This window comes from Puma concolor, chromosome B3 (genome assembly GCF_028749965.1).
Source record: "Puma concolor isolate L17-30 chromosome B3, mPumCon1.1.hap2, whole genome shotgun sequence".
In the NCBI taxonomy this organism is placed as follows: domain Eukaryota; kingdom Metazoa; phylum Chordata; class Mammalia; order Carnivora; family Felidae; genus Puma; species Puma concolor.
Window position 1 is genome coordinate 6,220,878 of NC_141672.1, and position 17,471 is coordinate 6,238,348.

Below are 17,471 nucleotides of genomic sequence, written 5' to 3' on the forward strand. Positions count from 1 at the left end.
TAAACATTAGAAAAATTAGAGAAAGACAAATATCACATGATTTTACTCATATGTGGAATTTAGGATACAAAACAGATGAACATAAGGAAGAGAAGCGAAAATAATATAAAAACAAGGAGGGGGACAAAACATAAGAGATTGTTCTCTTAAACACAGAGAACAAACTGAGGGTTGCTGGAGGGGTTGTGGGTGGGCAGATGGTCTAAATGGGCAAGGGGCATTAAGGAGGACACTTGTTGGGATGAGCCCTGGGTGTTACAGGTAGGGGATGAATCACTGGAATCTACTCCTGAAATCATTATTGCACTAAATGCCAACTAACTTGGATGTAAATTAAAATAAAATAAAATAAAATAAAATAAAATAAAATAAAATAAAATAAAATAAAATAAAATAAAACTGGCACTTCGTAGGCTTTCATTATCATTAAAGAATGATTTCTATCATCGTCATGGACTTAAAGGGGCCCTCAACTACCCACTGAGGTCTCTGCTGTTTCCTGGGGAAAGCATCCATCCGATTCCATAGCCCAGCCTCGTTTCTGCAGTCAGTTTCAGAAACTTCATTCCCCAGCCTTATCCTACCCTGAATAAATGTTTCAAACACTAGAACTGAAAACACAATTTGCCAGGAGTTCTAGCAATCATGCCAATTAATCCTATGAGGTCTAAGAAAACCATAAATATTCTATGAAGTGAAGGGCACCATGACACTACGTCAAAGTTACTTTGGACTCAACATAGAGACCTTCTATAAAATCAAAGAGCAAGAATGTTGGACTTAAGCTCTCACAGAATGAACCAAAAGCTAGAAATTATATTTGCATTTCGACTTTGACTTTTACCTTTGTGCTCTGAAAGACGTTTTTATTTTATTTAAATTCCAAAATATAAGAGACATAAATGATAGAATTCTATTTTATCCAAGAATAAAGGGAAAGAGTCTCATCTTTTCAATAATAATTTGCTACTTTTTTTTTTAAGATTTATTTGTTTGAGTCATCTCTACACTCAACATGAGGCTCAAACTCACAACCCCAAGATCAAGAGTCGCGAGTCGCACGCTCTACCGGCTGTCAGTCAGGTGCTGCGATAATTTGCTACTTTAAAAAGTCACTCTTGAAATGAGAAAAACTCACTCTTGAACAACCAATGGGTCAAAGAAGAAATCACAAGGAAATTTAGAAAATTTCTGGAAGCAAGTGAAAATAAAAACATACTAAAACTTACAGGATATGCAGAACACAATACTAAGAGGGAAGTTTATAGCAGTAGACTTGCATTAAGAAGAAAGATCTAAAAAAAAAAAAAAAAAAGAAGAAGAAGAAGAAGAAGAAAGATCTCAAAACAACAACCTAACTTTCTACCTCAAGGAACTAGAAAAGGATAAACTAAAAGGTTAGTGAAAGTAAGGAGCTAATTAATAAAGATTAGAGCAGAGGTAAACACAATAGAGAATAGAAAACAAACCAATGAAACCATAATTTTAGAATATTTTTAAAGAATTTTTTTTAAGTTTTATGTATTCATTTATTTTTAGAGAGAGAGAGAGAGCGAGTGAGTGAGTGTGGGGGAGAGACCAAATCCCAAGCAGGCTCTGTGCTGTCACCACAAAGCCCGACACGGGGCTGGAACTCATGAACTATGAGATTACCACCTGAGCTGAAGTCAAAAGTCAGACATTTAACTGACTGAGCCACCCAGGTGCCCCTAAATTTCTTTTAAAAAGACCAACAAAACTGACAAATCCTCAGCTACACTAAGAAAAGAAATGAGACTCAAATAACCAAAATTAGAAATGAAAATTAGAAATGAAAGAGAGGATATTACAACTGTTATCACGGAAGTAAAAAGAATTCTATGGGGCTACTATGAGCAATTATATGCTAACAAATTGGATAACCTAGAAGAAATGGATCAATTCCCAGAATCATACAACCTACCAAGATGAATCATGAAGAAATAAAAACTCTAACAGATCAGTAACCAGAAGGAAATCGAAGCAGTAATTAAAAAAAAAAAAAAAAAAAAAAAAAGCAAAGAAAAGCCCAGGGACAGATGGCATCACTGAAGAATGCTACCAAACATTTAAAGATGAATTAATATCAATTCTCCTTAAAGTCATTCAAAGAATTAAAGGGGGGGCAAGGGGGGAATTCTTCCAACCTCATTCTATGAGGCCAGCATTAGTCAGATGCCAAAACCAGTCAAAGACACAACAAGAAAATCTATAGACCAATACCCCACCCCCACCACTTATCCACAGGGGATATGTTCTATGACCCCCAGTGGATGCCTGAAACTGTGAAGAGTGCCCTTATTTATACAAGTTTTCCCTATACATACGTATGTATGATAAAGTTTAATTTATAATTAGGCATAATAATAAAATAGAACAATTTTAACAACACACTGTAATAAAAGTCATGTGACTGTGGTCTCTCTCAAAATATCTTACTGTACTACTCTATTCACCCTTCTTTTTGTGATGATGTGACACGATAAAATGCCTACATGATTAGATAGAGTGAGGTGAGGGAGGGAGGCATTGTGACATAATGTTAGGCTACTATTTGACCTTCTGATGATATGTCAGAAGGACAGTCATGAGCTCCTGAACTGAGGTTGACCATAGGCAATTGAAACTGAAGAAAGCAAAACCACGGATGAGAGGGGACCACTGCATACACCACAGCCCAGTGGGATTTACTCATGGAATACAAGGATGGTTCAACATATGAAAATCAATGGAATAACATGTTAACACAATGAAGGACAAATACCACATCACTACTTAATTGATGCAAAAAAAAAGCGCTCGACAAAACTCAACATTCTTTCATGTTAAAAACTCACACCAAATTAGAAATAGAAGAAAACTACCTTAACATAATAAAAGCCATGAATGAAAAGCTCACAGCTGTCACCACATTCAACAGTGAAGACTAAAGGCTTTTCCTCTAAGATCAGGAACAAGGTGAGGAGACACAGTCTCATTACTCCTGTTCAACACACTACTGGAAATCCTAGCCAGCACAATTAGACAAGAAAAACAAATGAAAGGTATCCAAATTGGAAAGAGAGAAGGCAAGTTATCTCTGTTTGCAGACCACATGATCCTACATGTGGAAAACTCTAAAGATTCCACACACACAACATTTGAAAACGAGTAAACAATTCCAGCGAAGTTGCAGGATATAAAAAGAATCAACAAAATCAGTTGCACTCCTATACTAACAATGACTAAATCAAAAAGGAAATTAAGAAAACAATCCCTCTTGCTATCGAATCAGAAAGGATTATATACTCAGGAGTAAATTGAACCAAAGAGGTAAAAGACTTGCACACAGAAAACATTGCTGAAAAAAAAAAAAAAAACGAAAGAAGACATAAATAAGTGGAAACACATCCCACTTTCATGGATTGGAAGACTCAATATTGTTAAAATGTCTATATTACCCAAAACGATCTATAGCTTCAATGCACACCCTGTCAAAATCCCAATGGTATTTTTTGCAGAAACAGAAAAAAAAAATCCTAAAAAGGAATGTCAAGGGACCCCAAATAGCCAAAGAACCTTGAAAAAGAAGAACAAAGTTGGAGGCCTCAAGCTTCCTGATTTCAAAACATACTACAAAGTAACAGTAATCAAGTTGGTGTGGTATCTTTTTTAGCAAAAAGACAAAAATATAGACCAATGGAACAGAATAGAGAGTCCAGAAATAAACCCTTGAGTATTTGGCCAAATGACTGTCAACAAGGGAGCCAAGACCACACGATGGGAAAAGGACAGTGTCTTTCAACAAATGGCAAAAGGAAAACTGAACATCCACATGCAAAAGAATGGAGCTCTACCTTTACCTTGGACTATACACAAAAATTAACTCAAAAGGGATTAAAGACCTAAACACATGACCTAAAACCATAAAATTCTCACAAGAAAACACAGGACAAAAGCTTCGGGGTCCTGTACTTGCCAATGACTTCTTGGATGTGACACCAACAGCAAAAACAGACACTTGGGACTACATCAAACTTAAAAACTTTGGTGCATCAAGGAAACAATCCATAGAGTGAAAGGCAACTATATAATGGGAAAAAATATTTGCAAATCATAGATCTGATAAGGGGTTAATATCCAGAATACAAAAGGAAATTCTACAGTTCAAGAACAATAACTAAAAAGTGAGTAACTTGATTAAAAAATGGACAAAGGACTTGAATAGGTATTTCTCCAAAGGTGATACACAAATGGCCAACAAGCATATAAAAAGATGCTCAATGTTGGGGCGCCTGGCTGGTTCAGTTGGTAGAGCATGTGAGGCTTGATCTTGGGGTTTGTGAGCTCAAGTCCCATACTGGGCATAGAGATTACTTAACAAAAGATGCTCAAGGGGTGCCTGGATGTTTCAGTTGGTTAAAGCATCCAACTTCGGCTCGGGTCACGATCTCATGGTTAGTGAGTTCGAGCCCTGCGTCAGGCTCTGTGCTGACAGCTCGGAGCCTGCAGCCTGCTTCAGATTCTGTGTCTCCCTCTCTCTCTGCCCCTCCCCTGTTCATGCTCTCTCTCTCTTTCTCTCTCTCAAAAATAAACATTAAAAAAAATTTTTTAAAAAGATGCTCAATATCACTTATCATATGAGAAATGCAAATGAAACCCACAATGAGATATTGCCTCAAATCCATTAGGATGACCACCAGCAAAAGAACAGAAAATAAGTTTTGGGCAAGGATGAGAAGAAATGAGAACCTTTGCTTGCTGTTGGTGGAAATGTAAAATGGTGTAGCCATTAGGGAAACCAGTATGGCACTCCCTCAAAAAATTAAAAATAGAATTACCTTATGACTCAGCAATGCCACTTCTGGGTATGTATCCAAAAGAATGAAAAGCAGGATTTTGAAGAGCTATTTGCACACCCATATTCATTGTAGCATCATTTACAATAACCAAGAGGTGGAAACAACCCAAGCGTCCATCGACAGTTGAATGGATAAAGAAACGGTGACGTGTGTGTGTGTGTGTGTGTGTGTGTGTGTGTGTATTATGCAGACCTAAAAAAAGAAGGAAATCCTGTGATATGCTACAATACGGATGAAGCTCGAGGATATCATGCTAAGTGAAATAAGCCAGTCACAAAGGGACACACAAATACTGTATGTCTCCACTCAGAGGAAGCATCCAAAGGAGTCAAAGTCATAGAAACAGAATGCAGAGAGTTGACTGTGAAGGGCTGGGGAAAGGAATTACTGTTTAACGGGTAGAGATTCTGTTTTGCAAAATGAGGTTCTTTAAACTGATGATTACCAGAAGGGAGCTGGGTGGGGGATGAGGGGAGTCGGTGATGGGGATGAAGGAGGGCATCTGTCATGATGAGCACCGGGGGACGTAGGGAAGTGCTGAATCGCTGTATCGTACACCTGAAACTAATATAACACTGTGTATTAACGATCCTGGAATTAAAATGGAAAGAGAAAGAAAGAAAGAAAAGAAAGAAAGAAAGAAAGAAAGAAAGAAAGAAAGAAAGAAAGAAAGAAAGAAAGAAAGAAAGAAAAAGAAAGAAAGAAAGAAAACAAACACAAAAACAGACAAAAAAGTTCTGGAGATCTGTTGCACAACAATGTGCAACAGTACTTAAGACTACTGAATTATATGCTTAAAAACGATTAAGGCGATAAATTTAACGTCATGTGCTTTATAACACATGGCAATCTGAACTTTGAAATAAAAAGCCTTGACAATCTTCAGCATCTAGATGAAAAAAAAAGTCCGTATCTACTACTGTCAATTAGACTCTAGAAGGGCATTTCACGTGGATTAGAAATAAATGATTCAAGTAAGTATTAAACAGAAACGAGGGCGCCGGGGTGGCTCATTTGGTTAAATATCCGACTCTTGATCTCAGCTCAGGTCATGACCTCCCCATTCGTGGGATTGAGCCCCGTGTCGGGCTCTGCACTGACAGCACGGAGCCTGCTTGGGATTCTCTCTCTCATGAGAGGCACATGCCCCTCCCCCATGCGCATGCTCGTGCTCTCTCTCTCTCTCTCTCTCTCAAAATAAATAAATATACTTTAAGAAACAACAGATACAAAATGAGGCTAAGAATTTCATTTTTTAAGTTTTAAAAAGCCCCACAAAACCAATTTTCTTAAAATTCGCAAACAACAAGTACATGAAACTCTATTTGATCAAAACACAATGAAAATACACTTGGTGAGGGAGAGTGTAAACCTACATATTTAAAACAGAAGATGAGATCGCTAGGTTTTCATTCCGAGTCCCAACCCAGCATCCAAGCTAACGCCTAGAAGCCCAATGGTGGCCCCAGCACGCCCTAGAGCTTGCTCCGCTCTGTGTCCGGGCACCTACTGGCCAGTTAGTATCGTAAAAAGTTCTATGGCTTCCACGGTGTACTCATAACAAGCCAGGGTCTTCTAGGCTACATTACCATCAGGCATTGAATTTCCTAGAGCCTAAAAATTTAGAAAAGTAGCCTGGCATATAAGAGATAAACTTTCAATATGACAATTATGAAATTATAGAAAAGTTAAGAACAAACTATGCTCTGAGGGACAACATCAGTATCTAGAACATCACCGTTTGGCACAATTTAAAAGGATGAGCTTATCCAAATTTTACAGGTAAATAATTGAGGTTGGTCTGGAGACCTGAGTTTTGCTCTGTGCCAGAGAGGAACTCGGGAAGAGCATATTCATTTTCACACAGGTTACACTCCCATTTGTGTTTTTACAAGAGAACTTTAAAATACAAAATGGCACACTGTGCTGTTAGCCAATGGGATTTCAGAGACAGTAAGATTAAGTAAAAAAAAAAAAAAAAAAAAAAGGCAGAAAAACTTACATAGGTCCTGATATGTCAACACACCAAATCTTATACTTTTATGAATTTTAATTCAGACAAGAAATTAACAAGGGTCGTATGAAAAGGCGATACTGATTTTAAGTCTGAGATGGAACTCCTTTCAGAGTTCGCTTAAGGCACGCTCCACCTACCTTTTGGCTGCCGCTGCCACAGCAGTTTCTTTCCTGGCCCCGGAGGGGGACGGCAGAGAGCCACTAGGTTTCTTTGGTAACACGGTGCCATTGTTGATGGTGGTTCTTAAGGGCAAGGTCTGCACCAGTGGTCTTGCTGTGAGATGAGCAGAAAACGTAATCAGAACTTTCCCCTTTGTCAGCGTAACTTTTTACAGAACTTAAGACAGGGAGGAAGGAAGAGGGTATCAGTTTTAAAATGCTGGCAGGATTGACAAAGGCACCAAGAGAACTCAGCAGAGATTTTCAACAAAGGATGTTGGGACAAGGAACCTAGACACCAGCCTCGCCCCTTACACAGCAACTAACTCAAAGTGGACCCAAGACCAGAATGTAAAACGCAAAGCTATAAAACTTCTAGATGAAAACACAGGAGAAAAATCCGTGTGACCTTGGGTTTGGTGGCTTTTTAGATGCACCACCAAAAGCACGATCCATGAAAGAGAAAAACAGATTGCTTGGACTTCATTAAAATTATAAAAACGCTTGCTCTGTGAAATGCATTGTTATAAGGATGAAAAGATAAGTCACAGACTGGGAGAAAGTATCTACAAATCACATATCTGATAAAGGACTTGTATCTGGACTATAAAGAAAGAATGCTTAAAACAGTCAGAACACAAGCAGCCCAATTAAAAAAATGGGCAAAAGATCTGAACAGACACTTCACCCAAGACGATCTACAGATGGCAAATAAACATATGAAAAGATGCTCCACATCTTTTGTCATTAGGGAAATGCAAATTAAAACCATAATGAGATATCTCTATACACCTATTAGGGTGGCTAAAATCCAAAAAAACAAACAAAGTAGCACTTGCTGGCCAGGATGCAGAGCCACGGGGTTCTCATTCACGGCTGGTGGGAATGCAAAATGGTACAGACACCCGGGAAGACAGTTTGGCAGTTGCTAAATATAGTCTTGTGGTAGGATCCAGGCATTGTGTGACATTAGGTATTTATTTACTCAACTGATTTGAAAACTTATGTCTGTATAAAGCCTGCATTTAATATTTATAGCAGTTTTTTTTTTCATAATATTGTCAGGAACTGGAAGCAACCAAGATGCCCTTCAATGGGTGAGTGGAAAAACAAACTGTGGTCCATCCAGACCGCAGAATATGATTCAGCAAAAAAAAAAAAAAAAAAAAAAAAAAAAAAGTGAGGAAGAAATCCACGCCAAGGACAGGGCTGAGGCTTATTAAATCCATGCCACCAAGTGAAAGCAGCCAGGCTCGAAAGGCTGTGTTCTGTATGATTCCATTTATATGACAGTCTATAAAAAGCAAAACACTGGGGCGCCTGGGTGGCTCAGGCGGTTAGGCATCCAACTTTGGCTTGGGCCATGATCTCATAGTTCGTGGGTTCAAGCCCCGCATCGGGCTCTGTGCTGACAGCTCAGAGCCTGGAGTCTGCTTCGGATTCTGTGTTTCCCTCTCTCTCTGCCCCTCCCCTACTTGCGTTCTTATCTCTCTCTCAAAAATAAATAAAATTAAAAAAAATTTTTTTATAAAAGGCAAAATTACAGAAACAAAAAACCAGATCAGTGGTTGCCAGAGGTTGGCTGGGTGGGGGGCGGAGGGCCGAACAGGTAAGACCTAGGAGAAATTTAGGGTGGTAAAATGATTATGTGATGCTGCACGGTGGCTATGTGACATCAGGCATCTGTCAAAACTTACAGGCTCTTATGGCACAAAGAATGAACTTGAACGTTTGCAGAGAAAAATCAGTTAGGAGATGGGCGGGGGGGGGGGAACCCATGACAGATAAAAGAATCAAACTACGTTACCAGTATGTACTACGATGTCATGGAAGGGGGTGGGGCAGGAGAGGTGCTGTGGAAATGGGGAGAGACTGTCTGCCTACCCAGGAGCACTGGGTAAGCACTGTGCTCCAGTCAGTAACATTGTTTCCCACAGGGCATGGTCTATACCTCTGAAACCACAATCATGAACACGAGAACAATTAAGAGGGGTGAAGGATGGTGGGAGCAAGGCTTCATTGTTGCAGAGCAAGGCTACAGACAAGCCAGGGGGAGGCTGCAATGAGCCAGGTTTAGCCTGATACAGCCACAGATACACAATTATACATGCGTATGTAAACACATATTGGTATAAACACAGACATGCCTTAGCTCTGCCCACTACGACTGCCGAAAGCAGTATCACCCGGCGCCCAAACCTTGGTTTCTAACACGATTCCACAATAGCAGGGGAGCCTGGACTCCTCGGGGAAATGCCCAAATTTGGGGCTGGGGCAGGGCACCCACGACACGGGCCCGGAGCATCCTGTACTACCAGAGAGAAAGGAAGTGCTCAAAAGCAGTAATAAAACCCCAACCCCTATACTGATGGGGTCAAGTCAGAGGCACTCAGGAGCCAACTGAAAGAGCTCCCCGTAGCCAAAGCTGGGAAACCCGCAGGAACAAACCACATAAGGCAGTACTGGATCACAGCCTGAGGTATACAAGTATCCATGAGTCCATACCGATACAAGTTGATAACGGAGGAAATGATTAAATGGGGGGAGAAAAGATACGTCTCCCGTGCATAATTCCAGATAATTTACGTAGACACTCAAGGAGGTGGAGTGCAATTCTCTATTCCTGAAGTGTGGGCGGCATAGTGACTGCCTTCTGCACTGTCCAGCGTGGGGACGGGGGGAGTCACTGCACTGTGGACAAACCTGGCAAACTCTGTCCAGGCCAATGTCACAGTGATGAGTCCTACCGATAGCACGTGACCTTGACAGGATGTGAAGGACGTGCATTTTACCTCTACGGTCTTCCTCCCCAAAACCCATGACCTACCCAAACCCAAGGTGAAGGACAATGAGCCATCTGACTAGGGCTCCTCAAAACTGTCAGGGTCATCAGAGACAAGGAAAAAGTATGAGAAACTGTCAGTCTAGAGGAGCCTAAGGAGACAAATGTGATCCTGGATCGATCCTGGAACAACAGCAAAAAAGGGTATTAGGGATAAACTAAGGAAATCTAAATACAGTGTGCCTTTAATTAATAAAAATGTATCACCGTGGTGGCATACTAAATGTAGAACGTTAATCGTAGGGGAACCTGGGTGCGGGGTGTATGGGAACTGTCTGTATTATCCCTGTAACTCTTCTGTAAATCTAACACTACTCTGAAATTAAAAAAACAAAATTATTTGAAATGCTAGCAGAATTTGTTTTGTCCATCACAGAATTAAATCTGCCTCAATTTATGTTCTTGAAAACAATAACAAAACTGCCTAGAATGCCAAGTGTTTAATGAACCGGAACTTTTCGGCCCCTAAAGCAGAAGGCTAGGCTTCCTTCTTTCTTTTTAATTTTTTTTTATTTAAAAATTTTTTTTAATGTTTATTTATTTTTGAGAGAGAGACAGAGCTCGAGAGGGGAAGGGCCAGAGAGAGAGGGAGACACAGAATCTGAAGCAGGCTCCAGGCTCCGAGCTGTCAGCGCAGAGCCCGACATGGGGCTCGAACCCACGAACTGGGAGATCATGACTTGAGCCGAAGCCTGACGCTTCACTAACAAAGCCACCCAGGCGTCCCGGCTTCCTTCTTTTGTTAAATGTGACCGAAAATGGCAAAAGCCACAGGCGGCTCCCTAGCCAGAGCATGAAGCCCTTCGCCACCCTCTATGCTCTTTCCTCATCTCCCGAGCACCTGCTCACTCAAGGGCCTGGGGCGCACGGGGAGCTAGCATTCCTCAGTGGAAGCAGCACGGCTCCCAAACCATGATTCCCCATCTTCTCTCGCACACAGCGTGCTGGTCCCCAGGACCCTCCTCCCCAGCAGGAAGACAGGCACCATCACGGCCGCTCTTCCTCCTCTCTCTGCTTTGTCCACCATCTTGGCCCCATTCTGGGTTGTTATTTTTTTTTAAGTACATGTACTGTGTTAAACAGAGTCCCCCACATTCATGTTCACCCAGAACCTCAGGATATGACCTTACTTGGAAATAGGGTCTTTGGAGATGTAATTAGTTAAGATGAAGTCATACAGGATTAGGGTGGGCCCTGAACCCAATGATAGTGCCCTTGTGAGGAGCAGAGAAGAGACACAGAGGCCCCCTGGGGAGGAGGCCACATGCCTGTGGACGCAGAGCTTGGAGCGAAGCGTCCAGAGGCCAGGGAATGCCAAGGATGGCCAGCAGCCACGGAAGTCGGGAGAGGGGCCTGGGACAGCCTCCCTTAGAGCCTCTGGAAGGAACCAAGCCTGCCCGCCCCTCAACTTCAGTCCAGCGGCACTGATCTCGGACTGCCGGCCTCCAGGACTGGGAGAGAATACGTCCATTGTTATAAGCCTCCCAGTTTGTGGTCACCTGTCATGGCAGCCCTAGAGATGAGAACGACGCATATGTGAGCCTGTCTGTCCCTTCCGTTCCTGCCTGTCCAGCCTGTCCCCGCAGCACGACTCCTAGCCCCAAGGGTGGGTCTCCGGGGCGCTCCGTCAGCCGGGTCCAGGCTCGCCTCCCCGTGACCCTCACCTTGATGTCCCTCGCCACCACCTCCAACGGCCCCCAGGAGCCACCGCACCATGTTGCACGTAACCAGGACTGACACGGGACCTGCACATCTGGGGGCTCCTACTTCACAACCAGCCTGCGGAGGGGAGAGGACACCATCCCGACTCCTGGGTTAGTGCACCTCCCCGCCACCCGGCCAGTCAGGATCTGGGCTTTTGTAACCTCAGCTATCTGCTCTCATTCTATCCGTACGACTGTATTTTTCCCACCGTGTCCCCAGGTGCTTCCGTGTGCCCCCCACAAACCAACAAGCCAAACATTCCACCTCCTCAGCTCTGCTCTTGCTGGGCTAGCGAACGTGGGTATGTGCACTCACCTGGAGGGCATGCTACGATACACAATGCGGGGCTCCGGCCCATAGTGTTTCCGATCCTGGGTCTGGGGTGCAGCCTGAGAATCTGCCTTTCTAGCAAGCTCTCAGGGCATGCCTCCGTTGCTCTGGGGACCCCACTTTGAGACCCACGGGCTATGCTGCTGTCCTCTCCTGGGCATTTCTGCCCTCCCGGATGGCCTCTCCCAGCTCCTACACCAGTCTGGGCCTCCCAGTTGAGCACTGGCTTACACGCTGTTGTTCCAGATGAGCTAATCTCACTCTGCAGAGCAGAGGGGGTCGCAGACAATGCCTGAGCTGGGAGGCGTGTCCCCTAGATCTCTGCACACCCTGCTCCGGGGGCAGGCCGGCCAGGTATGCTGCTCTGTCTCTTGGGCTGACAGCAGAGAGCGAGTCACCCCTCCTGGGCCCCAGGGGCTGATGGGGGGAGCAGTCACCTGAACCTAAAGGGAGAGAAACTGCTTTGGGAGCAGAAGCAACATTCAGAGGAGGGACACAGCCAACCCGAGGGACCCCACGCGGCAGGAGCCAAGGAAATGAAGGCCCCCCTCTCTCCCCTCCTTCCCCAGCGAGGGCTCCCCGTGTGCAGACCTAACTGGGAGGGGGAGGGCAAGGGCCTCCGGCGTGGTCCCTGCAGGCTGACCTGTGGAGCTGGCCAGAGGAGGGTAAAGAAAAGACCCACAAGGGCGCCTGGGTAACTCCGTCGGTTGAGTTCTTGACCTAGGCTCAGGTCACGGTCTCACGGCTTGGGAGATGGAGCCCCGAGCCGGGCTCTGCGCTGACAGCGGGGAACCTGCTCGGGATTCTCTCTCTCTCCCTCTCTCTCTGCTCCTCTATTGCTCATATTCTCTCTCTCTCTCTCTCTCTCAAAAAATAAACAAAATAAACATTAAAAAATAAAAAAGACAGGACCCAGAGGGCCCAAGGAGGATGTCTTGTACCCAGCTCCTCTCTGGCCCCTCGTCCAGGACCCCTACCCCACCCCAACACACACACACACACACACACACACACACACACACACACACACACCCCACCAAACCAGGCTGGGCGAGCCTCCTCCCTGCTCCCACTTCCCTGGCCTGTGCCAGGGGTGTCCTGTGTCACCACACCCAGGACACCACATGGCAGTCGTCTGTTTGTTCACCTGTCCTCTCCATCCACGATGGGAGGCTCCTTGATGGTGGGACCTGCTGTGATGCCCCCACAGAAGGAACACAAGTACGTGTCCATCAGACCGCACTGATCTCAAATCCAGTCTCGTCATAACCTCATTCTGTCCTTCTCCCGAAAGGGAAAATAGGGCTGTGGAAACCCACGGAGAGGATACCAACTGCGCGCAGTGGCTTTCGCACAGGGTGTAACGGATCCTGTACGTCACACTGTCACAGAGTGTCCTCAAAACAAACAGAATTCTTAAAGCTCTGATGAGAAATCATGAAAGAAGGGGCACCTGGGTGGCTCCATCGGTTAAGCATCTGACTTCGGCTCAGGTTACGATTTCGCGATTCGTGGGTTCGAGCCCCGCGTCGGGCTCTGTGATGACAGCTCGGAGCCTGGAGCCTGCTTCCAATTCTGTGTCTCCCTCTCTCTCTCTGCCCCTCCCCCACTTGTGCTCTGTCTCTGTCTCTCTCAAAAGTAAACATTAAAAAAGTTTTTAGAAATAAAAAAAATGCAATCATGAAAGAAAACACAGGATGGCAGGGAGGCATGGTGACCACCTCGGAGTGGCAAAGAAGGTGGAGAGACCCCTACTTTGGCAAGATCTCGCTGGCTGTGCCGCTCTTGGTAACATTCTCAGGCCGTCACGGCCACGGGCTTGGTCAAGAGCACCACAGCTGCCACCAACACGCCTAGTAACTGCGTATTTTGCACGTGACGCCTCCTCAGGTCGCTGCCAGGTTTGCCCATCTGGACGTGGTTAGCCACTCAGGGAGGAAAGGCGGCTGCCATAAAGGGAATGTTCTGGAAGAAAAAACACCTGCTTACGTCCAGTGTGAACAGGCAGCAGCCTGGATTGCGAGGGGGAGGACAGGAGGATACAAGAGCAGCCTGTAGGACAATGTGTCATCTTCAGACGGGCAACGTTTACAACTGTGGAGGAGAAATTGCACCGAGGGAAGGGCTCACACGCAATTTCCGCTCATCAGGTGCTGAGATAAATGACTCCTCCGTTTCCACACGGCACTAAGATAGGAGACATTCTGCTGGTTCATAAACGGGATTTTTTAAATAACATTTCAATTGTTCCTAGGGGCAAAACGTAGACACACAGCACGAAAGAAGAATTTCTAAAATCAAAAGAGAATGCATGATGAATGGCATGTATTTGGGATGCATTCATGGGGGGGGGCAGGATGGTTGGGAGCTCACATCTCAAGGGACGTTGGGAAGCACAAAGCAATACAGGAATCACACAGGACCGGCCCGACTCAGCGCGGCTTACTTCAAGGAGCCTCAGAGAAGTCACCACCCTTCCGGGCCCTTGCTTCTTAAAAATAAGGATCCCAGCGCCCACCCTGCAGGGCTCCCAGAGCACTGGGAGTGAGGAGTGGAAAGGTGTTAGCATCGTGTCCGAGCGCAGCAGGCACGGGAGGAGTGGGAGCTATTATCCCACGGCCGCGGCTACATCCAGGGCAGAATGCTTCGGACATCAGGGTGCAGTCAGGTACCCTGAATGCGATGTGGGAAGAATTAATGTAGCGTTTCAGTTGTGATCCGAGATACCTGAGGCAGAGTTAATTAGGCCTGAATACAGGAGCAACATTTAAAGTGGTAAATGTGAATTACTTGCTGGTGAGCACGGAACAAAGCGGACAATCCCGGATACTGGGACAAGGACTACGTTTTCCATTAAAAGGTCACAGCACTCCCCTGGCACTGAGATGGAAATCAGCCATGCATACATACAATGGGTCTATTGTGAATTTAACTCCAAATCACTCCTCCTTATCTTCTTGAGAACAGGCCACCAGCCTCTGGGCACTTGCTCCTTGCTGCTGTCCTCAGGGCAGGTGAAGATCAGTTTACGTGGTAAAACAGGAGTCACTTTTACTTTAATTTTTTTTAATGTTTATGCATTTTTCAGAGACAAAGAGAGACCGAGCATGAGCAGGGGAGGGGCGGAGAGAGAGGGAGACACAGAATCCGAAGCGGGCTCCAGGCTCCGAGCCATCAGCACAGAGCTCGACACGGGGCTTGAACTCACGAACCGTGAGATGATGCCTGAAGTTGAAGTCAGGTGCTCAACCACCTGAGCCACCCAGGTGCCCCCCAATTTTTTTTTAACAATAAATTTTTGAGAGACAGAGACAGAGCCACAAGCTGGGGAGGGGCAGAGAGAGAGGGAGACACAGAATCCCAAGCAGGCTCCAGGCTCTGAGCTGTCAGCACAGAGCCCGACGCGGGGCTCGAACCCACCAACCGTGAGATCATGACCTGAGCCGAAGCCGGATGCTCAACCAACCTAGGCACCCAGGCGCCCCAGAAAAGTGTCACGTTTAAAACACAAATTTCTTCTGCTTATTACTCCAAAGAACATTTAGAAACCAACTAAACGTATAAAGAAGAAAAAAAGGTCACAATCCCACCACTCAGGAAAAAAAAAAAGTCAATGAAAACACTTGGTTATACTTCTTTCCAGTCTTTTTGCGTAGATTTGTCTATTAACTTGAATTTTACAGTGTATACAGTTTTCTATCTTGCTTGTGACGCTTAATGTGATGCACAGGTGCTTTCCCTGTTGCTACCAGTAACGTGAACGTTTTTAACGAGGACCCAGTGTTAGATCATACAGAGTGCTGCAGTTTTCGGCCCCTGTAGCTTGCACTCCCTCTGCTCCTTTTTTAAAAAATTTTTTTGTTTTTAACATTTATTCATCTTTGAGAGACACAGAGAGACAGAGCGTGAGTGGGGGAGGAGCAGAGAGAGCGGGAGACACAATCTGAAGCAGGTTCCAGGCTCTGAGCTGTGTCAGCACAGAGCCTGATGCGGGGCTCGAACCCACGGACCACGAGATCATGACCTGAACTGAAGTGGGTCGCTTAAACGACTGAGCCACCTGGGCGCCCCTCCCTCTGCTCCTTTCTACCCAAGTATTCTCCAATATGCATGGTGTTGCAATGAACTCCTTTATTCATAAAGCACATTTCTGTATTTATACTCACAACAGCAATCAGTATACACGGGGGTCTTCTTACCGCATTGTTAGGTAGCAGGGAAATCTATTTGATTCTCTTCTCCCCAGTACAGGGTAACCCAAGCTCAGCAAAATTAAACATACCAAATCTCCGCATCTGAAGGTCAATCTGACATAAGCAGGGTAACCTTTGCGGGCTGAGGTTGTCTGTAGGTAAGAAGCGTGACAGGGCAACCCGTTCTCAATACTTAAAAAAACCCCAAAGGCAAAAGAAAACACGAATAACAACGTCTGGGGGGCTTCGGTGGAGACTTAGTAACTCCTAAGCCCCAGGACGGCATCACTGGTTAAAAATCCCCGGCACCAGGAGAATGTTGCCAGGGTAAAGCGGTGTGAGTCACAGCTCCCTCCTATATACACTCTGTGTCCACAGGCCCAGCATCTGATGGCTTGGCCACAATCTCCCCCCTGTCTCAGGAAGCCACAAACTTGATCTGTTAGTGAATTATTTTCCCGAGAAGGCAGTTCTCATTGTTACGCGAGTGAAGTCATACGAAGAAGAAGAATAACGTGAAGAATAAAGTAAGTCAAAGCTTCGACCTTCGAACAAAGTGAAGTACTACCATGGAAAGGGATTTACAGCCTCACGGGCAACCCTGGGGCTACTGTATAGACTCTGAGGTCTGCCCATCGGGGTGACTGTGGCACAGACACGGCACACACTTCCTTCGAGCTGAGCCGTGCTGAGCACTTTGAAAGCTCACTGCCTACCAGCGTGGCCTGTTTCTTGCTGCACCGCCATTCCTGTCGCTGGGCCAACAGCACGAAGTTAGGTGCCCGAAGCTCAGAACATTGAACCCTAAGGTTCAGACAACTGACCTTGGGGGGAAACATCACTTAATACTTAAAAGTTAGAATGCCCTGAGTCCTGTCTGCTTCGAGCCTGTAGGAGGACAGCAAGCTAAAATAATGTGAAGCGGCCTTTTACACACAGAGGAGGTTTGTGTCAAATCCGTCCGGTCTGAAAGATCCCCCAACTGAACCATGGCTACTGAGTGTCAGCTACCCAGCGGCAGGTGCACATGTACCAACACGGCTCTCTCCCGAAGGAAAGCAGCGACCCAGAGCCTCTGATGGGCCGACTTCTCCACCTCCCCACCTCCAGTTCCACTGTCCTGTAATTAACTGCTTACGAGGCGGGAAAGTCATGGCCCGTTCCATGTGGGGGATGCCACCCCACTCACCAGCTTTCTTATGACCTTTGTTCTATTTCTCGGCGTGACCCTCTGGCTTTATACCGTGATTTACTTTTACTTAGAAAACAATATTATATTAAAAAAAAAACACATCAGATCTCACTATGAAAAGAAACTATTCTCTTAGAGGAAGTTTCATAAAACTTTACTCTTAATCAAGAAAAGAA

The 17,471-nt window shown here is 45.1% G+C and overlaps 1 protein-coding gene across 4 annotated transcripts in view; it reads right to left on the reverse strand.

Annotated features, from left to right (window-relative positions):
• Positions 1–17,471, reverse strand: part of EML1 (EMAP like 1) — a 185,287-nt gene that overhangs the window by 56,313 nt on the left and 111,503 nt on the right. For all 4 annotated transcript variants that reach the window (XM_025919403.2, XM_086708831.1, XM_086708830.1 and 1 more), the window contains exon 3: positions 7,014–7,149. In XM_025919403.2, the coding sequence (XP_025775188.1) occupies positions 7,014–7,149 (136 nt within the window). The remainder of the gene's footprint in view (positions 1–7,013; positions 7,150–17,471) is intronic.